This window comes from Haliotis rufescens, unplaced genomic scaffold (genome assembly GCF_023055435.1).
Source record: "Haliotis rufescens isolate VD_foot unplaced genomic scaffold, xgHalRufe1.0.p SCAF_17, whole genome shotgun sequence".
Classification (NCBI taxonomy): Eukaryota; Metazoa; Mollusca; class Gastropoda; order Lepetellida; family Haliotidae; genus Haliotis; species Haliotis rufescens.
The window spans coordinates 5,497,761-5,523,019 of record NW_025963857.1 but is presented as its reverse complement, the minus strand read 5'-3'; the positions used below and the strand labels follow the sequence as shown (position 1 = coordinate 5,523,019).

Sequence of the window (25,259 nt, the reverse complement as noted above, 5' to 3'; positions counted from 1 at the left end):
CTTTATTCATGCCATAATACTCTGCAAGGTCGTCAAAATTAGTGGCTTTATTCGCGGTTACCACTCATTACCGGTACAGAGGAATGTATAGAAGACAGTAATTGTCTGTCGAATACTCGCGATACCTAATTTCATCACTTGTCCGATCTGTGGCGATTCCCAGTGTGTCCTTTCTCCTCGTCAGGCTCCTTAATAACCACGGAAATGAAAATTCAAAAGGATGCAGACATTGATTCCCTGTCATGCCACGGAGATATCCCGAATTGTGAACGAGGTTTTTGTTTGGCCAACATTAATATTGAGTCTTTTTCACAAAAAAAGGACGGATCATTGAAACATGTTCCACTCAGGGCAGTGTGCCTTGCTTCCTTGAAACATCTACGTCTCACAACTCATCTGTATCTTTGTAACATCTACACGGTGAATGTTTTTTATTGTTGTTTAACGCGGCACTACGGTACAATTCCAGCTATATGGTCTGTAAATAATCAAGTCTGGACCAGACAGTCCAGTGATTGATATTGTGAGCAACGTTGGTTGGTTGGTTGTTTAACGCCGCAATATTCCAGCTATATCACGGCGGTCTGTAAATAATCTAGTCTGGACCAGACAATCCAGTGATTAATATCATGAGCATCGATCCACACAATTGGGATCGATGACATGCATGAACCAGGTCAGCGAGCCTGACCACCCGATCCCGTTAGCCTCTTAAGACAAGCAGAGTCGCCTGTGAACAACGATCAACACCGTCCGAGTATGATGGTACCATATCAACCAAGTCCATTCGTGACCAACTCGTGTTATTCCGGGACAAGCCGAATAGCGACTCGTGCCCCCCTCATGGCCATTTTTGCGACTGGGTTCCGTCTAAGCGCAAACGGGCATACCTAAAACAATTGTCAACTCGTTGCGTAATGGTTCACATATATTTCTCCATATTTTATATATATTTCAGATGCAATTTAAAACACATCGGGACGTGCGGAATTATACAGTATGATTAAACACATTTAACTGTGTCTTGGGTATATTTTTAGGTGCAAGACATATGTAAAATCAAAAATTATTTCTGAGGGATTATTTGACAAAGAACTCGAAATCATACGCGCATTCTGATTGGTTTGTCGTATTTTCGCACATAACATTCATCGATAGGGGGACGAGTCTTCTTGCTGGTTACGGAAAGGGGCGAGTGGTGACGAATGTAACCAAGTCATGAGCCTAACCACCTGATCTATTTTGTCGCCTTCTCCGACCAGCATATCAGCATATCTTGTTTGGGACCAATCCCCACGGAGGATATATTGGACGACTCACGTCAGTGTGTCCCTGCATCCTTGTAACATCAATGCCTCGTGTTGCAGCAGTGACATTGCTTCTACATCTACGCCTTTCCACAACATCTGATTAGAATTGATCTTAAACAAGCCATGCTTGCCGTAAAAGGCGTGGACCGATGCTCATGATGTCAATCACTGGACTGTCTGGTCTAGACTCGATTATTTACAGACCTCCGACATATAGCTGTTATATTGCTGAGTGCAGCGTTAAACAACAAACAAACAAAAACATATAATAAAACTATAATCAATGTCATTATAATGCAAATGAACTATTGAATAAAACGTTCCAACTATTCATGATGAGTGAGTGAGTGAGTATGGTTTTACGCCGCTTTTGGGTATATTCCAGCAATATCACGGCGGGGGACACCAGAAATGGGCTTCACACATTGTACCCATGTCGGGAATCGAACCGGGTCTTCGGCGTGACGAGCGAACGCTTTAACCACTAGGCTACCCGACCGCCCCTATTCATGATGAGGTTACACAGTTCATATAAAACAAATCATATCCCACTTAATACAGTTCAAATCAGTGCTCCATGGTTTAACCATAATTAATGTACATAAAGAGTCTATTCCGGAATAAGAACTACGAACAATCGAAGTATAAAAAATACAGGTTTTATTAAAAACATTCACAATATATACCTTGTTACCAGTTCGTTATGGACAATACATAGTCCGAACATACTGATCTGCGCGATCCACCCTACAGCTGTTGTAGAGACCAGGGCCCCACTGTACAAAGCGATCTTAGCACTAAGGTGATCGTAACTCCGATACCTTAAAATAGACTTACGACAGTCGTAAGCGCTGAGGTTGTGTTGTACAATGGCGCCCTGGTTCACAGGGACATTCGTGACCAACTCGTGTTATTCCGGGACAAGCCGAATAGCGACTCGTGCCCCTCTCATGGCCATTTTTGCGACTGGGTTCCGTCTTAGCGCAAACGGGCATACCTAAAACAATTGTCAACTCGTTGTGTAATGGTTCACATATATTTCTCCATATTTTATATATATTTCAGATGCAATTTAAAACACATCGGGACGTGCGGAATTATACAGTATGATTAAACACATTTAACTGTGTCTTGGGTATATTATTAGGTGCAAGACATATGTAAAATCAAAAATTATTTCTGAGGAATTATTTGACAAAGAACTCGAAATCATATGCGCATTCTGATTGGTTTGTCGTATTTTCGCACATAACATTCATCGATAGGGGGACGAGTCTTCTTGCAGGTTACGGAAAGGGGCGAGTGGTGACGAATGTCACAGGGAGTGTGTCCAGCCACGCAGGTTAGGATACATTGGAGTTAACAAAATATGTGGTTTGGACTCCTAAACTGTCCTTATGCATCTCCCTACTATGCATAGGGAGATCTGATAAGGGATAAGCACACATAAAGATCATGAAATTATTGTTGGTTTTATCAAATCAATGACATTAGTGAGTGAGTGAGTGAGTTGGGTTTAACGCCACATTTAACAGTGATGCTGGTATTAGACCGTTACCACTTTGGTGGAATAAAGACATTTATATAGTTGGATGAAACTCAGTGTGATCATGAAGTCTTTGATAGACATTTAGAAGTTGGGAGAACATGAATACATGACACTTTTTATTGGTAGAAACTTCTTTTATTCTTTGTCACGACGTTTCAGAGCATCTTCTTGCTCACAAAATGTAGCTGTGAAGCGTCGTGATAAAGTATAAAAGAAGTTGCTATCCATAAAAAGTGTCATGTATTCAAGCTGTTCCTATTTATAACTTTAATGCCTTTCTATCTATTTTGTTGTTGTTGGTTTGTTGTTTAACGCCGCACTCAGCAATATTCCAGCTATATGACAGCGGTCTGTAAATAATCGAGTCTGGACCAGAAAGTCCAGTGATTAGTATCATGAGCATCGATCCACGCAATTGGGATCGATGACATGCATCAACCAAGTCAGCGAGCCTGACCACCCGATCCCGTTAGTCGCCTTTTACAACAAGCATAGTCACCTTTTACGGCAAGCATGGGTTGCTGAAGACCTGTTCTACCCCGGAATCTTCACGGGTCCTATCTATTTTGTAGCTGTTGTAGGGGATACTATTATGCGTGTTGTACACTCGATACATGTGTGTATTCTGATTGAATTCTGACTGATTAGCAAACACATTAACCACTTTCAGACTCCTCGGCCAGGAAGCAATAAGGATGCATTAATTTCTTAAAACAAAGCGCAAAATAAGTCTCACATAGATCAAGAAATGATCAGTCACACAAACACAATGTGTATATCACTGGTACACTGTGGTTCTAGTTGGCAAGGAAGATACACTTGATGTCATGAGTTACAATAACATTACTTCAATATGAAATGTATTGCATAGTTGAATGAAATACTGCACAAATCAAGTAGATAAAATATTTATGCTGGAGGTGATAGTGGTCTGACATGAGTTATATTGCAACAGGTGAGCAAACAAACCACCTCAGTGACTGAATGTTGTTTTAAGGGACAGTCAGATGAACAAAGTTAAACACAGCGACCTTGAAATAGTCTATCCTGGGCTTGGCAAACCAGACTTGAGCAACAATACCAGCCAATCAACCAGGTTACAAATAACGACCACCTGATTCTCACATTCATCAACTCAAAAGGTGAGTAACTTGGGATTTATTCTGACTCAGAATCCCTACCATGTCAGAACACTTCAATGAAATCCCCTTTGGGGAATATGGACTAGAATAGGTCCCCAGTGGGGAATGCGGGCTAGAATAGGTCCCCAGTGGGGGAATGCAGCCCAAATAGGTCCCTGCTTGAGGAATGCGGGCCAAAATAGGTCCCCAGTGGGGGAATGGGGGCCAGAATAGGTCCCCAGTGGAGGAATGTGGACCAGGATAGGTCCCCAGTGGAGGAATGTGGACCAGAATAGGTCCGCAGTGGGGGAATGGAGGACAGAATAGGTCCCCAGTTGGGGAATGCAGGTCCCCAGTGGGGAATGCGGGCCAAAATAGGTCCCCAATAGAGGAATGCAGGCCAGAATAGGTCCCCAGTGGGGGAATGCAGGTTCCCAGTGGAGGAATGCAGGTCCCCAATGGGGGAATGCGGGCCAGAATAGGTCCCCAGTGAAGGAATGCGGACCAGAATAGGTCCCAAGTGGGGGAATGCGGGTCAGAATAGGTCCCTGCTGGGGGAATACGAGCCAGAATAGGTCCCAGGTGGAGGAATGCGGGCAAAATAGGACCCTGGTGGGGGAATGGAGGACAGAAAAGGTCCCCAGTTGGGGTCCCCAGTAATCATGCCCTAACAGCATGGGTTGTTGCTCATGCTATCAGCCACTGGTTTCCTTGGCCAGACAGTTATTTACAGGTCACTGTGATTTAGGTGGGCATTACTGACTGCACCCTCAAACAATATTCTATCATCTTAATGAGATCATGTATATACTGTGGCAAGACCTACATTTCCTGTGTCAGGAATTTATTTGGTCATAAAAATATATCCCATCGCATAAAAATAGCACAGCAAACAATGTTCTATAGATAGTGAAATACATTGTATACCTATTGCAAAACCAAGACTGCATGTGACAGGACTGGCAATTAACACTGATATTCTCCAATCAAGGACATCAACACATCTTGTCAACATAACCCAGATATTGCCGGTGTCTTCAAAAACTCCAATCTCATTAAAATCAGATCTTTGTTCTCGCTACTGCTAAACAAAGATCTGAGGACATGCCATTACGGGTCACGTCAGAACGACCTTTCATCCAACCAATAGAGCGTCGCTTACCAAGATGAGGAAAGTGACAGTCGGAATGTGATTTCTGATCGTGCAACCTTGAAAGATTTAACATGGGGTATTCCGAATGACAGTTACGGGCTTTATGACTGAATCCATACAATCTTGACCATCTATTAGCCATTCCAGAATTTTAATTTGTTCAGTTTTCAATTTTTTAATCGAGAATTTGTCAAAATATGTTTCAAAGCATAGTTGTCAGATTGAAACTGGTGCTGTAAAGCACGAGAAAGCTGCCTTCTGATTGGCTTATGTTGACTTCTTGTCAGTCATTCCATTGATTGGTCAAAATTGGCGAAAGGTCGGTCTGAAGTGTCCCCAGATCTTTGTTCAGCAATAGCAAGAACTAAGATCTGATATTAATGAGACTGCACAAAACTTAAGACTTCTAGTCTATATACACAGTAGTCAGGCCCTTTGGGATCCTCTCAAATTAATTCTCACAGAAATAACAGGCATCAGAGAGGTCATGCTCATTTTGATGTTAAGGAACCCATAAAAACAATAAATTCTTCTTTCTCATGGCTTTTTTAAAAACTGACCGCAAAGGGAGGGAGGATTATATTTTCTTATCTTAAATTTGGCCATGCTTCGTGTTGTTCGCAGTATGAAGAGACAAGCCGATCTGTTCGTATCATGTAATTTCGGTAAGACATAATTGTTGATGGAAAGTCACAGATTGTGAGCTGTGTCCTTCAGCCTTGTCTAGACATTTAATCAGAGTTGCTATCCCTCTATTGCACTTGATTATGAAAACTGACTTTGTAGACAAGCAATGTTGACGGCCTTAACCAAATAATGACTTTGTCTGTGAAACACCTTTGTCCTGCGGAGGTCAACTCCTTCATCACGTCTGATAAAGTACAATACACAATGTATCAGCTTAAATGCACACAATTTGGATGCCTTAATAGCCATAACAAACATTGGCAGGAATCCAAAGTGTTGAAAGTTCAGGAATAGGTTTAAAAAATATTAACAGTTAAATATACTTAACTTGATCTGTGTAAACTAGTTTAGGCATTCAAACAAATCTTCACATTTGGGCACCCAAAGATCATAAAAACCTGCAAACATTTCCATGGACCATGTTTTTTTAAACCTGCAATGTCATCATCTTTGTGTTGTGCTCTGATGTCTGATGTCTGCTCTGTAACATGTTCTTGGCATCTGCCCTGATGTCTGCTCTGTAATGTGGTCTTGGCATCTGCCTGATATCTGTTCTGTAATGTGGTCTTGGCATCTGCATGATATCTGTTCTGTAGTGTGGTCTTGGCATCTGCCTGATATCTGTTCTGTAATGCGGTCTTGGCATCTGCCTGATATCTGTTCTGTAATGCGGTCTTGGCATCTGCCTGATATCTGTTCTGTAATGCGGTCTTGGCATTTGCCTGATATCTGTTCTGTAATGTGGTCTTGGCATCTGCCTGATATCTGTTCTGTAATGCGGTCTTGGCATCTGCCTGATATCTGTTCTGTAATGCGGTCTTGGCATCTGCCTGATATCTGTTCTGTAATGCGGTCTTGGCATCTGCATGATATCTGTTCTGTAATGTGGTCTTGGCATCTGCCTGATATCTGTTCTGTAGTGTTTTGTTGGCGTCTGCTATGGAATGTTGTTTTGGCGTCTGCACTCACTGAGGCCTCTTTACCATCTGGGCCACCTTGAATGTTTCTCTAAGTTGGGACTTGCGCTCATTTTGACAACCTGAAGATGTACAGAAATTGGTAAATATAGATTTAATAAACACAATGTTTTCCGCTTAATTACAAGATGAAGTGAATTGACAATGTATCTCGACCACAAACAAATCACACAGATGAAGTATCTTCTATGGCATGACAACAAAGCCAACTGCTTCTAAACAAATTGATGCTAAATGAAGCAAATATTCTCATTGCTATCCATGAATACAGAAACAAAGTTTTAAGGAATTGATGCTATTTATTGTGTAAAGAAGTTGAAGTAGTTTGTGTTACCGAGGAAGGAGTTGGCATTGTAGATGGTGGTGCCTCCGTTACAGTCCATGTTGCCTTCATCTGCTGCAACGGGTCCGTCATCCCACAGCAGATCCCAGCCGCCGATTCGCTTCTCTCTCCCTGTCAGTCTGAAGTCAACCATACATCTTAATCTATCAGTTAAGGGGTTAACATGTGTTTAAAGGGCACTGGGGAAATGCATATCTACATAACTTGCCACAACTTGATGTTTCTATTTGCCTTAACCAAAAAACAAGCTGGTAATAACATTTAATTTTCAACAACATAAAAGTATACATGGTTAAATGTTTTGAGTGTCTCCCTAGAGAAATATTCATATATGCAGCCAAGGCACAACGACAATGCACACATCACATTTGCGCAAGGCTTTTAGAAATACTGGTACTTTAGAATTAGGCAAAAGCTGTAAAGCTCCTTTTTAATTGTCTGGTAGGAAAATGTATCACTTACCACTGATTATATTATAGCCCTTAAACAACTTGACAGTTTAGATTTATTCTTGCAATCGCTGAAACAATATTTCAAAGAATGTGTTCAAAAAGTATTTGAAAGCAGTAGGCTAGAGTTTCTTGGTATTGAAAGGGCTGGTGAAATATTGTTAAAGACGAGTTGGTTCAGGAGGGCATATGACCAGTCTATTAATACCCACGGTCTTAAACTGCAGACATATAAAGTTTTCAACTTAACTTGTTCCAGGATGATTGGATTGAGTTCAGCTCAATGACACCTAAAAGAGCATCGCTTGATGCCACCCAAAAGATTGTCGCTTGATGCCACCTAAAGAGCATCGCTTGATGACACCTAAAACAGAGTCACTTGATGCCACCTAAAAGAGTGTTGCTTGATGCCACCTAAAAGAGCGTCGCTTGATGCCACCTAAAGAGCATCGCTTGATGCCACCTAAAAGAGAGTTGCTTGATGCTTCCTAAAAGAGTGTTGCTTGATGCCACCTAAAAGAGTGTCGCTTGATGCCACCTAAAAGAGAGTTGCTTGATGCTTCCACAAAAAGTGTCGCATGATGCCACCTAAAAGAGCGTTGCTTGATGCCACCTAAAAGAGTGTCGTTTGATGACACCTAAAAGAGAGTTGCTTGATGCTTCCTAAAAAAGTGTTGCATGATCCAACCTAAAAGAGTGTCACTTGATGACACCTAAAAGAGTGTCGCTTGATGACACCTAAAAGAGTTTCGCTTGATGACACCTAAAAGAGCGTCGCTTGATGACACCTAAAACAGAGTCACTTGATGCCACCTAAAAGAGTGTCACATGATGCTTCCAAAAAGAGTGTTGCATGATGCCACCTAAAAGAGCGTTGCTTGATGCCACCTAAAAGAGTGTTGCTTGATGCCACCTAAAAGAGTGTTGCTTGATGCTTCCTTAAAGAGAGTTGCTTGATGCCACCTAAAAGAGTGTTGCTTGATGCCACCTAAAAGAGAGTTGCTTGATGCCACCTTAAAGAGTGTTGCTTGATGCTTCCTTAAAGAGAGTTGCTTGATGCCACCTAAAAGAGAGTCGCATGATGCCATCTTAAAGAGTGTTGCTTGATGCCACCTAAAAGAGAGTTGCTTGATGCCACCTAAAAGAGTGTTGCTTGATGCTTCCTAAAAGAGTGTTGCTTGATGCCACCTAAAAGAGTGTCGCATGATGCCACCTAAAAGAGAGTTGCTTGATGCCACCTAAAAGAGTGTTGCTTGATGCTTCCTTAAAGAGAGTTGCTTGATGCCACCTAAGAGCGTGTTGCTTGATGCCACCTAAAAGAGTGTTGCTTGATGCTTCCTTAAAGAGAGTTGCTTGATGCCACCTAAAAGAGTGTTGCTTGATGCCACCTAAAAGAGTGTTGCTTGATGCTTCCTAAAAGAGAGTTGCATGATCCCACCTAAAAGAGTGTTGCATGATGCCACCTAAAAGAGTGTTGCTTGATGCCACCTAAAAGAGAGTCACTTGATGCCACCTAAAAGAGTGTTGCATGATGCCACCTAAAAAAGTGTTGCTTGATGCCACCTAAAAGAGCGTCACTTGATGCCACCTAAAAGAGTGTTGCTTGATGCCACCGAAAAGAGCGTCACTTGATGCCACCGAAAAGAGCGTCACTTGATGCCACCTAAAAGAGTGTCGCTTGATGCCACCTAAAAGAGTGTCACTTGATGCCACCTCAAAGAGTGTCGCTTGATGCCACCTAAAAGAGTGTTGCATGATCCCACCTAAAAGAGCGTCACTTGATGCCACCTCAAAGAGTGTTGCATGATCCCACCTAAAAGAGCGTCACTTGATCCCACCTAGTGACAATGTTCAGTGAGCTAGTGCCCAATTCTGTCATGGTGTTAAGTTATAATTAATGACTTCTGTCAAACTGATATGTTGTCTTAGGGTAATCATCAAATGTTGAATTGACATATACATATATACCACACAAATGAAGTTAAGGAACACCCGCCATGACAGATTAACAGTCATGAATGAGTGAGTGAGTGACTATGCTTTTATGCCACTTTTAGCAATATTCCTGCAATTCCTGCAATATCACGACTGGGGGCACCACAAATGGGCTTCAAATGGGCTTCAAACTTGCCTCTTGATGTAAACACAATTGTGTTTGATGATTGGTTAAAAGTCAAAACTTTTTATTGACATGAAAATTCCATGACCTGCAACCTCACATATCATGTTAAGTTTTGTAACCCACTGTTTTCCCACTGAGCTACTGGGGCAGGTGATGAGAAGTTGTTCTGTTTGTCATGTCATGACTGCTTCCTGCACGCTTTGCGTGAATTCCTTTTATACTGCGATATACTGATTTGTTTCACTATAAGGCATGTCGATGTTTTCGTATTTTTTCTTGTATTTCTTGCATTGAATCGGTTCATAAGTTGGATAAAACATGCCTTGTGTGTTTTCCCATGCTCACAGTTTTACATTTTCAAGTAAAACCTCGGAAGCGTGTTTTATCGTATACAAGGAGGACCATGACCTACAACCAGCCAACAGAGCACCACAGACATACAGAAGTATAAAACACACTGATTGTCACCTGTTCTCGAGATCCAGCACATTTAGGAGATCTGTGAGAAGGCCATACTTCAGGTCGTAATCGTCTTTCCCACTTGCTGTCAGCGATGGTGATGCATTGATCTCGATGAGCCAGCTAGTTCAAAGGAAATGTACTAAGTGATTACTTGGCCAAGGAGAGGGTCAATTATAAGATTTAGTGGCAAGAAACAATAAGATCAGAGGAAATGTCCTGAAAAACTTTAATATTCATGAAGCTACTGACATCGATGTTCAATCGTCTGGGTATCTGCAATCAGGCAAAGGAGAAGTATTGCAGCCAGGCAGTGAAGCCATGTGAATAACGAACACTTAGTCTTCATTAAACAAGTTCAAAACCGTAAATTTCTAGTTGAACCTTTTGGTCCTTTTTCAGAGATGTTGTCAGCAATTAATTGTGGACCAAATGAGCCACGTCCACAATGGCGATTCCCTTGAGAAAAGAGTTGCGATGGGATAACCTGACCAATTGTTAGACTGAAGTTAAATCAAATTCATTGCTTTTTATCTTCAGGCTAAATACTAACTCTTTTCATTCAGGGGGCGGTCGGGTAGCCTAGTGGTTAAAGCGTTCGCTCTATTCACGCCGAAGACCCGGGTTCGATTCCCGACATGGGTACAATGTGTGAAGCCCATTTCTGGTGTCCCCCGCCGTAATATTGCTGGAATATTGCTAAAAGCAGCCTAAAACCATACTCACTCACTCACTTTTCATTCAGCATATCATAGATTTAGAAACCAATCATTAAATGCAAGGATTTTTCACTTTTTCTCAGCACGCCCAAATAATTAAGTTTGTTTGGAACCCATAACTGAAAAAGAATTATATTTCATTTGCCAGGTAACAAAATGGTTCTTGGACCCAGAATACAGCAAAATATTTTTCTCAGTAATTTGTTAATCTTCAAATATGTAATTTAAAAATGTCCATACAAAATCAATATTTCAACAGTACTTGTGTTGAACTGATTACAGTTGGTGAGTGAATGTTCTTTAATGCTGCAATTTGAAATATCCCAGCTACAACCAACTGGTCTGTAAACATGGCAAATAATCTCCACATCCTCCACTATCCACTGTATTACAGGGGTGGTCGGGTAGCCTAGTGGTTAAAGTGTTCGCTCTTCCCGCCGAAGACCCGGGTTCGATTCCCGACATGGGTACAATGTGTGAAGCCCATTTCTGGTGTCCCCCGCCGTGATATTGCTGGAATATTGCTAAAAGCGGCGTAAAACCATTCTCACTCACTCACTGTATTACATCTCCATTCTATGATGAGGATCCAATCGCTACCATAACTCCGTGCTGAACCCTATTCGGAAGACATGGCACTAATAGTAGCTGTCCAATCAGATAACAATCATGAACGAGAAACATCCTGTCTACGTTTATGATAAGGGATGGTGATGGAGACGTCACTTCATAACAAAAAGCCATGATGTCAAATGAGGCCAGGGTGTTTATCCTTACAGAACAGAGATATTATACCCTGGATTAGAGAGGATGGGGCCAAGCAAACCAGTAGGTGATAGCATGAACAATGACCCACACCATTGATGACACACAATCACTACATTTTGACCACCAAATCCTAAATTTAGTCAGCTGTTATAACACGTTTGTTGTTCTGAGTAAGATGGTACACTATGTTATTGCGGTAGTTGATTAATAATGGATTGTAATGGTGCACGCTTACTAACCTATTAAATATGTTTTACGCAAAATGTTTCTTGTTCTTTATTCAACTTTTATGACACATCAATTAGGATTGATCGATGCTGATTTTCTTTACCGAGTTTGGTAAACAAAGTACCAGTCATAAGCAACTCAAGGGCAGGCAACTCAGGCTATTTTGTTGTGGTGTGCTTTACATCACTTCCTGTCTTGGATTATGCGTAATCAGTACCATATATGTCTGCAGATAAGCCGAATTTTGAGGACAAGAAAAAAGATTCTGTAGAAAGGGGTCAGCTTATCCACAGGATACACTTTCATGACAGTATTTTTCAGATCGTGATCGGTCAGAAACATCGCCTGAATGACGGTCCGATAGATCACAACTTCCCAAAAGTTTGGAAGTTGCCGGGACTAAAGCCATTATTGTTATAAATTATGCATACGACCTAGGTTGGGTCTAGGGATTTCATCTAAACAGATGGATTCTTGTCTAACCAATTTCAAATGGAGGTAGGGGTAATTCCACTTAAAAAATATTCCAGAAACTATCATAAAAAAGTTAACGTGTATACTAATGAGTAGCCATGACATACAGCAAAAAGTCAAGTATTCGATTAAGCAATGATATATTATATAGATTTGCATAAGTAAACAGTCGACAGGGGGATTGGATTACCAGATTTACCAATACCGCAATAAAATAGAGTCATACTGTGCATATTGTGCCCCACTGGGTGATCTGACGACAGTACGGACTGCTTGAATTTGGAGTGAGTGAGTGAGTTTTGGTTTTACGCCGCTTTTCACAATATTCCAACAATATCACGGCGGGGGGCACCAGAAATAGGCTTCACACATTGTACCCATGCCGGGAATCGAACCCGGGTTTTCGGCGTGACGAGCGAACGCTTTAACCACTAGGCTACCCGACCAACCCCTTGAGTTTGGGACCCAACAGCACATAGTGACCAGACACCTCAAAACAGTGTCGGTCATTGTCAATTTTGACTTCCAAATTCGTTTTTTGGTTAAAACAAGCTTGGGGTTCTGATGACCCGTGACCTCCACTGATGTACTCACGGCTTCAGTTGAGAGTCCAAGAGCACATCGTAACCGTACATCTCAAAGCAGTGTTTGTCATTGATCATGATCTTCTGAACACTCTGTAGACATTTGATGATCATGGTGTCAATGTTCTTGAACAGATTCTTCACCTGTACAGAGAATTAGAAATATCCAGATCATGTTAAATTAAAAAAAAGAAAAGAGAAGTAAAATTAAGGCATATATAATGTCACATGACAAAGTATCATAGATGTGACCAATCAGGGATTTGAACCATGACCAACAGATCCTGGCATTCCTAAGGGACACAACTGAGTACAACTGTAGTGCCTCATACTCAGGGTCATCTGAGCTGCCTTCAGCAGTAGAACAGAAGCTCCACTTGTGGATCCTGGAGGTGAGGTGAGGTGAGGTGGGGTGAGGTGAGGTGAGATGGGGTTTAACATCGCATCCAAGATTACTGCACTTATATAGTGACATGCATGTATGTGTGTGTGTTTGTGTGGCTGCTTGTACTAGTCTGGACTGAAGCCAATTTAAAGTGCTAGCTCACTGAGATACCATGCCACAGTTTTACATGAATACCCCATTCAGACAAAGTAAACTGACTCCGAGCCAACCGCTGCTTGTTTTAGCCCCTTAATACCGAACACCAGACAGGGTAACAACAAGTACCATCATTCAACGTCTTCTGGTAAGACGAGGCTGTGTGGATCCTGAAGGCATGAGGAGTGCTTCCGGACCTATCACATGTTACTGTGACCCTTTAAGCAACCCATGCTTGCCGTAAAAGGCGACTATGCTTGTCATAAGAGGCGACTAACAGGATCGGTTGGTCAGGCTCGTTGACTTGGCTAATGCATGTCATTGTATCCCAATTGTGATCGATGCTCATGATGACACTGGATTGTCTGGTCCAGACTTGATTATTTACAGACTGCCATCATATAGCTGGAATATTGCTGAGTGTGGCGTTAAACAACAAACAAACAAACATGTTACTGTCCACATGAGTGCTCCCGAATGATTTTGTCCACTTTGTGACTTGAGTAGTTGATGCTTACATCTTCAACACCATGCTTTGCAGAAAGGTATTTCCGAAGTTGTCGCGTGGACCATTTGCAGCCTCTCTCTGGATCATAATCTGGTGCTGTCTTCTGCACCGCTACGTTGGTCAGATGAACATCTGGATAGGTCAAGGTCATTGTGGGCAATACCAGAACAACACTGTACATGTTGATAATGTACATTAAAACTCAGCATCCTAATGACCAGAATCAGTTAAATATGCCTGCCGTGCAGTCATAGTGACTGCACTGGACAGAAATACTCACAGCTGATTGGCTGGTGTGTTGTCAAGCCAGTTACACATTGTGACACTGATCTATAAATAGATTGTGGAAATTCCAAGTCTCTATTTTATGAAAGTTATTTCAGTCTCATTTTATTCTGAAAGTTTTTTTTAGATTTGTAAACTAGCGGATAATCGGTCAGTATGTGTAAATAAATATTGTAAATACTCAGTCTCAATTTAGATTTCCTTTGCAAAAATTATTGTGTCAGTTACAACTCATAATGAAAACCTCTTTTGAATATTTCAGGTAATTATTGTGTCAAATACGAGGAATTACACATCAAGTAAAACCCTGTGTTTGATATTGCACACAACATCAGAGTATGAGGACACACAATCACTCAGGTCACTAAATCTGACCACCCTATCCATTGAAACGCATCTTACGACAAGCTTGTGATGAACATCTAATCTGACCTGCCCTTTAAGGAATAAGCCGCTGAAGATTTAAACCTAAGAACTTTAGAAGGATACATGCATCTTCAATGGAGTCTAGCGAGAACCTGGTGTTGGAGAAACGGGCAAACCCATCTCGGTACAGCCACACCTTCAAGGGGTTGTACTGAAACACAAAGACAGACTTGAAACAAACAACAAAAGCAAACATGAAAAGCAGGGCTGGGAAAGAAACTTTGTTCCAATACAATCCATTGACCAGGGTAATAACAGCACTTTGATTTGATACCTCTCTCCATCAATATCTGACAAATCCTCGATAGAAGGTGAACTCAAAGTGAACTTTGCCTGCCTCTGTCCTCGATGTGAAAATCTTGATCAGGACAGAACAAAACACAAATGTTCCTCAAAAAGTATTCCATATGGGAGTTGATGCGATGGTGCTCAGAAATGACAGGTTAAAATATATCCATGACATAGTGCTGCTTTAATTATTCTCCATTCGGAACTGCCCATTTAAGTTCATTTTCTAGATACAGACATAAGATCTGCTGTTCCGATTAGTTTGTTTGCTTAAACAGAGAATAAAAAAACAACAACACTGAACTCAATCGAATTGGACAAAAAGGCTTTCTTGACAGCACAAAGTATGTAGATTCTATTTACTTACAGATAAAACTAGAACATAGACTCGGATGTCAAACTTGCGTCCACCAATCAGATAGGGGTCCTCAATATACCGCTGTACAACATACAGTTCAGGGCCCTCTCGTACGTTGGGGTCGGACACTGGCTGGTACTGCCCCTACAAAGTACAATGAAAAGTTGCATCATGTGAGAGGAAAGCCCGAAGTGATGCAGGTTTTTTCTGAATAATCTTGGTTGTCCTGTACACACAATTTTTTTACCAGAGGTTGAAAAACGTAAAATGTCAATATTGGTGAGTGATTGAGTTTGGTTACCTGCTGTAAGAACAGTACAGTTATATCATGGCGTGTCAGCTTGATGTGGGGCATCTTCCTGAGGCAAGGGAGTTAACTGAATGTAAAAGTCCAGTTTCCCACCTTGCCGAACTAGGCTGAAATTCCAGAGTTACATTTTGGTTGGACTCGAGTCTATGCATAGTCCAATCAAAATCGCGCAACGAACTAGACATCAACATAGATTTCAATGTGCAGATTTCCATCGATTGCAGGATTTGCAAAGCATGTGTACCTGGGCGTTGACAGATATTTTCTAAATCTTTCATGTTTTTATCAAGGTGCTCATGTGATTTGATGCACTTCCCGAGGTAAGACATGTTTTATCATAGATCTTGATTTTCGTTCAGATCGATGGACTGGGCACAGCCATTTTGTTTTAAGCAAATGCAAGTGATATGATTGGTGGATTCTGATTGGTCAGTAGGAGGGACATAGAATGATGGTGCTATGATCGAGCCACGAAATTCCAGAGTGGTGGAAACTGGACTTTTGTAGTTAACATAGTTAACACCCTTGCCTCAGGAAGATGGAAGTGTGTGTGTGTGTGTGTGTGTGTGTGTGTGTGTGTGTGTGTGTGTGTGTGTGTGTGTGTGTTGGGGGTGGGGGGATCCTGAAGTAATGCACTCACTGCATGCTGCTGACAAACCAAGGATCATAATCAGAACACATCTGGGATTCAAACCAATGACTCATAGACCAAGAACATGCACCTTAGCCTACTGGACCAACCGTGCCCCCATCAGACATTGCTTGTCTACCTTTCTCCAGTCCATGATGTCCTTAAGTCTACGGAACAGGAAGATGCCTTTCCCCTGGGACTTGGCAGCTGGTTTCATGATCCACACCACCCCAGGGCTCTTCTTGAACTCCTCCACGAAGATGTGGTACTCCGACTGAAGAAGACAACAAGGAACACAGGGATTCATGAAGATTCATCATGTACATCAATGGGATGTTTACATCTCCACCCACCTCACCACCTCACTGTGCCCTAATGATTGTTGTTACTGATGAGATAAACCTATGTTATAAACTTGGTGTCATAAACATCAAAATGAGGTCATCCAGAACGAATGAGTGAGTGAGTGAGTTGGGTTTAATGCCACTTTCAACAATATTCCAGTTATATCACGGCGTGTCAGCTTAATGTGGGAGGAAAGCCCCAAGTGATGCAGGTCTCCGACTTTTACCACTTCGGTGAAACCCACGAGCACGGGTATGGTGCTGACAAACCTAGAAACTTAATCGGGGCAAACTGGGATTCGAACCCACAATCATAGGTTTCTGGCGTGTCCAAGGGACGCAACTCTGCACAGCGAATCGCGGCGCCTTAGACGACTGGGCCACCCGTGCCCCCCCTTGGGTGAACAGAGTCACATTTAATCTGAGGCACTTGCCCAGGGTGAAACCACACATTTTAATACACTGTACTTGTGTTCTGGGGGTATGTACGCATTTGTGTTCCCACCATCTACCATCAGACAAGTTGGTTGTTTTGAGTGCACAGGGTGTTTGTACTGTACACTAGGGGTAGTGACAACTCTGTTGCGCTTTTGTTCGCTTGCCCACTCAGCCCCGCGTCCGAACTTACAGTGATTGACAATACTTACTGGCAACTCATATGTTGTTGGGTAGAAGTCAAAGCTGAAAACAAAAATTGAAGAAAAAATGAAAACGGAATTACCTAAGGGTAATACTTTTAAATCTACCTTGTTCTAATGTTATGGGGAAATGTAGATTCTGATAGTTCCTTCAATGACCCTACTTGCCCAAACTGATTGTTAAGTGATCAGGGTTTTACACGACGCAGAAATGTGCGTCCAGTATGCACAAATGTATATAATGGATGCAGAAAAAAATATATTTGCATCCTGAGGAATGCACTATAATGTTCATTGTACCAAATTCTTGACAAGAAAAGTAAACTTCCTGTAATTAAAGTATTTATTAAATCTTATAATTCAGTTAACGACAGCATTTCATTAATTTAAAGGACCCTCATATTTCCTGTATGGACCCTTGAAATTAGTATTTGGGTGTCCACTGGACCCCTAGTTTTGTAGGCCAAGGTAAAACCCTGAGAAATAAACAAGCCAATGTTGTTGGGAGCCTTCAAATCCCTCAACCATTCTAAGAAGACATAATTTCACAAAACCATAGACCAAGCCTTTGATGCTTGAAGTTTGAAAAAGAAGAAATCAGTTCAACAAGAGTGAGTTGGGTTTAACGCCACTTTTAACAGTATTTCAGTTATATCACGGCATGTCAGCTTGATGTGGGAGGAAAGCCCGAAGTGATTCAGGTGATCCAGATGCAGCTGACAAACCTTGAAACAAGATCGGGGTAAACCGGGATTCAAACCCACAATCATAGGTTTCTAGCGCGTACAAGGGATGCAACTCTGTACAGCGAATTGTGGCGCCTAAGACAACTGGGCCATCATCACCATCATCATTATCTTGATCACCTCCAACACCACCACCACCATCATCATCAACACCACCACCACCATTATCATCACCATCATCATCATCATCATCATCATCATCATGCTAACAACACAATTCCCCGACTACTTACCTCTGAGCCTCTAGCTTGCCATGTTCTCTTTCCACTAGTTTGCGAAGCCTCTTCAAATTCTTCACCATCAAATTCTTTCTCGTAAGCTAACAAACAGGACAAGCAAATTAGTTCACAAAACAATGAACCACTGCAGTCCCTGACCCCATGGCATTGTGTCTTCTGATTTGTTATTGTTTCACATGTTGGATAATGGTTACAGATAGATGTCTTTCACTGAAAATATGTTTACTTTGCTTCCTGAATTTGAATTCCCATTGTCATTTGGTTTTAATTTATAGCCTATATTTGAGAGATTTATTAAGGGAAAAATCTCCTATGAACACTGACAACATGATAAACTTTGTGTCACTCCTTCATAACCATGGGTCTCTATATGGCTGAAATAATTCTGATGCAAACAAACTAACGTTGCCTAAATCTCATTGCTGGTAAACAGGGAAAAAAAACACACCCACACCTCCCCCCGCCCTCATTTCATTGTCCCCAAGAAGTCGATAGTTTCTCTACACTTTGTTGAAAAGTGAAAGATTCACATTTTTTTTCAAAGTGGATGAAAATCTACTAAATGATTCATTGTGGCCTTGAGAAGATAACAGATGACTGTTGACATCATATGAGTTCTTGTGTCATCTGTAATCATGATTAAATCTACCTCCAGATTCCTGTGGTGTAACACAACATTCAATCGTTCCTAGAAACCAGTGGCGTAACACAACATTCACTTGTTCCTAGACACCAGTGGTGTAACACAACATTCACTTGTTCCTAGACGCCTGTGGTGTAACACAACATTCAATTGTTCCTAGAAACCAGTAGCGTAACACAACATTCAATCGTTCCTAGACACCTGTGGCGTAACACAACATTCACTTGATCCTAGACACCAGTGGCATAATACAACATTCACTTGTTCCTAGACACCAGTGGTGTAACACAACATTTACTTGTTCCTAGACACCAGTGGTGTAACACAACATTCAATCGTTCCTAGACACCAGTGGTGTAACACAACATTCAATGTTCCTAGACACCTGTGGCGTAACACAACATTCAATCGTTCCTAGACGCCTGTGGCGTAACACAACATTCACTTGTTTCTAGACGCCTGTGCTGTAACACAACATTCAATCGTTCCTAGACACCAGTGGCGTAACACAACATTCACTTGTTCCTAGACACCAGTGGTGTAACACAACATTCACTTGTTCCTAGACACCAGTGGTGTAACACAACATTCACTTGTTCCTAGACACCTGTGGCGTAACACAACATTCACTTGTTCCTAGACACCTGTGGCGTAACACAACATTCACTTGTTCCTAGACACCAGTGGTGTAACACAACATTCACTTGTTCCTAGACACCTGTGGCGTAACACAACATTCACTTGTTCCTAGACGCCTGTGGCGTAACACAACATTCACTTGTTTCTAGACGCCTGTGCTGTAACACAACATTCAATCGTTCCTAGACGCCAGTGGCGTAACACAACATTCACTTGTTCCTAGACACCAGTGGTGTAACACAACATTCACTTGTTCCTAGACACCAGTGGTGTAACACAACATTTACTTGTTCCTAGACACCAGTGGTGTAACACAACATTCAATGCTCCTAGACACCTGTGGCGTAACACAACATTCACTTGTTCCGAGACGCCTGTGGCGTAACACAACATTCACTTGTTTCTAGACGCCTGTGCTGTAACACAACATTCAATCGTTCCTAGACACCAGTGGCGTAACACAACATTCAATGTTCCTAGACACCTGTAGCGTAACACAACATTCAATCGTTCCTAGACGCATGTGGCGTAACACAACATTCACTTGTTCCTAGACACCTGTGGCGTAACACAACATTCACTTGTTTCTAGACGCCTGTGCTGTAACACAACATTCAATCGTTCCTAGACACCAGTGGCGTAACACAACATTCAATGTTCCTAGACACCTGTGGCGTAACACAACATTCAATCGTTCCTAGACGCATGTGGCGTAACACAACATTCACTTGTTCCTAGACACCTGTGGCGTAACACAACATTCACTTGTTTCTAGACGCCTATGGTGTAACACAACATTCAATCGTTCCAAGAGACACGTGTGGCGTAACACAACATTCACTTGTTCATAGACGCCTGTGGCGTAACACAACATTCACTTGTTCCTAGATACCTGTGGCGTAACACAACATTCACTTGTTCCTAGACACCTGTGGCGTAACACAACATTCACTTGTTCCTAGACACCAGTGGCATAATACAACATTCACTTGTTCCAAGACGCCTATGGCGTAACACAACATTCAATTGTTCCTAGACACCTGTGGCGTAACACAACATTCAATCATTCCTAGACGCCTGTGGTATAACACAACATTCACTTGTTCCTACACACCTATGGCGTAACACAACATTCAGTGGTTCCTAGACGCCTGTGGCGTAACACAACATTCAATCATTCCTAGACACCTGTGGCGTAACACAGCATTCACTTGTTCCTAAACGCCAGTGGCATAACACAACATTCACTTGTTCCAAGACGCCTATGGCGTAACACAACATTCAATCATTCCTAGACGCCTGTGGTATAACACAACATTCACTTGTTCCTACACACCTATGGCGTAACACAACATTCAGTGGTTCCTAGACGCCTGTGGCGTAACACAACATTCAATCATTCCTAGACACCTGTGGCGTAACACAACATTCACTTGTTCCTAAACGCCAGTGGCATAACACAACATTCACTTGTTCCAAGACGCCTATGGCGTAACACAACATTCAATCATTCCTAGACGCCTCTGGTATAACACAACATTCACTTGTTCCTAGACACCTGTGGCGTAACACAACATTCACTTGTTCCTAGACACCTGTTGCGTAACACAACATTCACTTGTTCCTAGATACCTGTGGCATAACACAACATTCACTTGTTCCAAGATGCCTGTGGCGTAACACAACATTCACTTGTTCCTAGTCTCACCTCATAGTGATTCCTGAAGTGCAGGATCCTCTGATGTTCATGCAGGAAGGTGGTGTCATAGTTCTGATGTAGCCACTCACGGTCACACCAGTAGAAGTCCCACTCACCTTCCCTACAGAACAAGTATTATATAGTACGAGTATTATATAGTACAAGCATTATATAGTACAAGCATTGAATAGAACAAGTATTCTATAGTACAAGCATTCTATAGTACAAGTATTCAATAGTACAAGCATTCTATAGTACAAGCATTCAATAGTACAAGCATTCTATGGTACAAGTATTCAGTAATACAAGTGTTCTATAGTGCAAGTAATCTATAGTACATGCATTCTATAGTACAAGTATTCTGTATTACAAGTATTCTTTAGTACAAGTATTCTATATTACAAGTATTCTTTAGTACAAGTATTCTATATTACAAGTATTCTATAGTACAACATTCTATAGTACAAGTATTCTTTAGTACAAGTATTCTTTATGCAAGTATTCAATAGTACAAGTATTCTTTAGTACAAGCATTCTATACTACAAGCATTCAATAGTACAAGCATTCTATGGTACAAGTATTCTGTATTACAAGTATTCTTTAGTACAAGTATTCTATATTACAATTATTCTTTAGTACAAGTATTCTATATTACAAGTATTCTATATTACAAGTATTCTTTATACACGTATTCTTTATACAAGTATTCTATAGTACAACATTCTATATTACAAGTATTCTTTAGTACAAGTATTCTTTATACAAGTATTCAATAGTACAAGTATTCTTTAGTACAAGCATTCTATAGTACAAGTATTCAATAGTACAAGTATTCTTTAGTACAAGTATTCTTTAGTATAAGTATTCTTTAGTACAAGTGTTCTATATTACAAGCATTCTTTAGTACAGGTATTCTATATTACAAGTATTCTTTAGTACAAGTATTCTATATTACAAGTATTCCTTTGCACAAGTACTCTATATTACAAGTATATGCTGCTAGAGCTGAAGGGGCGATAAGTATAGACTGCTGGAGCTAGGGGATGAGTATAGACTGCTAGAGCTGAAGAGGGGATGAGTATAGACTGCTGGAGCTGAAGAGGGGAAGAGTATACGCTGATAGAGCTGAAAAGGGGATGAGTGTAGGCTGATGGACCTGAAGAGGGGGTGAGTATAGACTGATAGAGCTGGCAAGGGGATAAGTATAGACTGATAGAGCTGGCAAGGGGATAAGTATAGGCTGCTAGAGCTGAAGGGGGGATGAGTATAGGCTGCTAGAGCTGAAGGGGGGATGAGTATAGGCTGTTGGACCTGAAGAGGGGATGAGTATAGACCGCTAGAGATGAAGGGGGATTGGTATAGACTGTCTGTAAACATGGTAAAAGATTGTGAGGGAATAGGGGAGGGGGGTTCCATTTTTTTAGAAAAAAACATCATAAAATTGAACTTTATTTAGGTAGTAGTGATTTATTATAGGGAGGATCGGGTCATAGAAAACTATTACAAGTATTTAGGGGAGCATAAAAAATGGAGGGGTGGGTGAGGTGGGCCAAAAAAAATATAATACAGTCCTAAGACCAATTTCACCGCCACCCCCCTTATAATAAATGACCAGTCCTTGAGAAACAACATATTCTTACACCAAAAGTTTAGAGGCAATAAGGTTGATGTCTTGTACATACCCTATAACCTCCTGCCACCCTGGTCGATCCCGCAATACCTCGCTGATTGTGTTCTGCAGGGAACACCTGTAGCGGATTTCTCGGTCCCTGAAACAGATGGATGTAAAACCACAATAAGTTTATACTGCGAAACGTTGTGTGCCGCATAATAAAGAAGTTGACATCCATAAATTCTCATCCTTATGTGCATCACTTCTAAATGCCTTTCAAAAGCTTGATACAATTTTTATATCAAATTTGCGTTATTTCCATAGCACAGGTCTTTTTCTGACCATTTTTGATACTTTTTGTCTAAATGTTCAATTAATAAAAGCTTTGTTTAGACTCGAGAGTATGTTTCACATTTAATGCTTAGCCCATCCCTGTTCCATGATGAGGATGTGGAGGGAGTGGTACCGAGGGGCATGCACCCACCCCATCTTGAAGGATACTAAACATTTGTACATTTAGATATGTCATTGGTGATCGAGTATACTAAGTGTATTCTAAGTGTGGACTAAGTATTATCGAGTCTGGACCAAACAATCCAGTGATTAATATCATGAGTTGGGATCGATGACTAGCATCAACCAAGTCAGCGAGTCTGACCACCCGATCCCATTAGTCGCCTCTTACGACAAGCATAGTCGCCTTTTACGGCAAGCATCTACTGGTTGTCTAATTATTTCATTGATAGCCAAATAACATTAGTGGATATTCATTTAGTTTAATAGCTGATATCTCCAGGGTCAGTAATAAATATTGATTCTCCATATCAAAGAAAATATATGTTATTAAAATCTGACTTCGCATCTCTAATTTACTTACATGTAATATCATTAAACATTGTTAAATGTTACTTACGTTATGACAGCCCTTGGTCTTGGATATCGGCTTTGACCTATGACCTGAGGAACGTAAATACAGAAAACACATGTGACACGTATGATTAAAGTAATAATAACAAGTGCAGGTAGTGGTTGGATCAAGATATCTTTTTTTATGATGATAACTACAATGTCAGCACCTGACAAACTTTTACCCGTGAACAGGTGTTTTATTTCTCTCTTATATCATTTCTGAAATAAAAATGCAAATTACCCTACATGCTAATTGAGACAAATACAGAGACATGATCTGTTTGGACATAATACCATTAACTCGAAATGTTGATCTGTGATAATCTAGTTATTTGTACTGTCTTTCGGCAACAGGTTTTAATACAGTTTAAATATAGTTGTTATTATAACGTATGACTTTCTATCGTCACAATATTGCAGAAATACTGACGATGTGACGTTAAATTTTAACTCACTCACTACCCAGTTAAATTTGTACAGTGATGCACCAAGGTCCCATTCTTTCAAACGTGGACACCATTATATTTTGGAGTTTATAACAACATCGAACATGAATCAGTGGTAGTACTGAATGGCTGCAAGCTTCACATTCATTGCAATTCTTGGAATTCGTGGAACATGACAGATATGGAAAGTTCGTTGTGACACGAATTTGCGCACCAACTTGGAGTGTCATCATGTTGATATTCCAAATACTACTTTCCTTAGTGTATCAGTTATTGTAAATCTATTATCTAGGTAAACCACAGACTTATATAATATAAAATTATGATAAGTCTGTGGTAATACCTTGCAGGTAAACGTGATAACACAGCTATTTAACATAATTATGATGCATGAAATACAATCAAATGTTTTATTCAGCATGTTAAATATCTGAACTGTTCCTTTTTATATATATTGCCCTTATAAAAATGGTCTCTGCTTCTTGTAATGTGTAAATATAAAGAAATGAATTTACAAAATGAATTCTCAAAAGCATTTACCTTTGAAGTTCCAGGTTTGGTATTCATGTTTTTATCCCGTTTGAAGTCACACAGTTGTGTTTTCTGTTTAATCAAACAGAGAATAATCGTTTCGTTTGTTTCAGTGTAACGTCATGATGGACCCAGTCTGAGACTCGCGAAAAAAGTGGGTAATGGTGCTGTGGGGATTTCTTACATTTTTTTTCAATTTCTTGCAATTAAATTGTCAAGAAACACGTTTCCTGCTGTCGATCTACAGTAATGGATAACGTTAATGTATTTTGCGGTCACGCAGCATCACAGTAGGTGAAAGATAACTTCTATGTTTGTTATAACTGATTAGTGTTGTTTACGTCGCTCCCGGGTGCTCCTGTGCGAACATGACACTTTCTCGTTGCCACATGCTTGCATTTGTTTATACCGGAAACTAGTCGAGATATTTTTACGACATAGATAATATGCATAGACTGTAATGTTAGCTATTGTAATCATTAACACGTGTTTAAATATGCAATATGAACCAGGAATTTTAGT

The 25,259-nt window shown here is 40.8% G+C and overlaps 1 protein-coding gene across 1 annotated transcript; it reads right to left on the bottom strand.

Moving 5' to 3' along the window:
* Positions 1–5,234: 5,234 nt before the first annotated feature.
* Positions 5,235–25,135, bottom strand: LOC124124610 (probable tubulin polyglutamylase TTLL9). Its single transcript, XM_048397446.1, has 14 exons — positions 24,747–25,135; positions 23,765–23,808; positions 22,922–23,008; positions 21,248–21,359; positions 18,252–18,337; positions 17,282–17,315; positions 16,430–16,564; positions 15,359–15,493; positions 14,767–14,854; positions 14,003–14,124; positions 12,954–13,087; positions 10,180–10,293; positions 7,132–7,259; positions 5,235–6,859 (listed from the first exon to the last, which is right to left on the bottom strand). Exons 1-14 carry the CDS (start codon positions 24,771–24,773, stop codon positions 6,786–6,788), a joined length of 1,320 nt encoding a protein of 439 aa, XP_048253403.1. The 5' UTR covers positions 24,774–25,135; the 3' UTR covers positions 5,235–6,785.
* Positions 25,136–25,259: the final 124 nt, after the last annotated feature.

Bases quoted from the DNA above. Each gene is read 5' to 3' on its own strand.
- LOC124124610 (XM_048397446.1), bottom strand. From the start codon at position 24,773: ATGAATACCAAACCTGGAACTTCAAAG. The intron at 23,809-24,746 runs GTAAATGCTTTT...TACGTTCCTCAG, and splicing joins CCAAACCTGGAACTTCAAAG to GTCATAGGTCAAAGCCGATA. The intron at 21,360-22,921 runs GTATGTACAAGA...CTTGTTCTGTAG, and splicing joins GGGTGGCAGGAGGTTATAGG to GGAAGGTGAGTGGGACTTCT.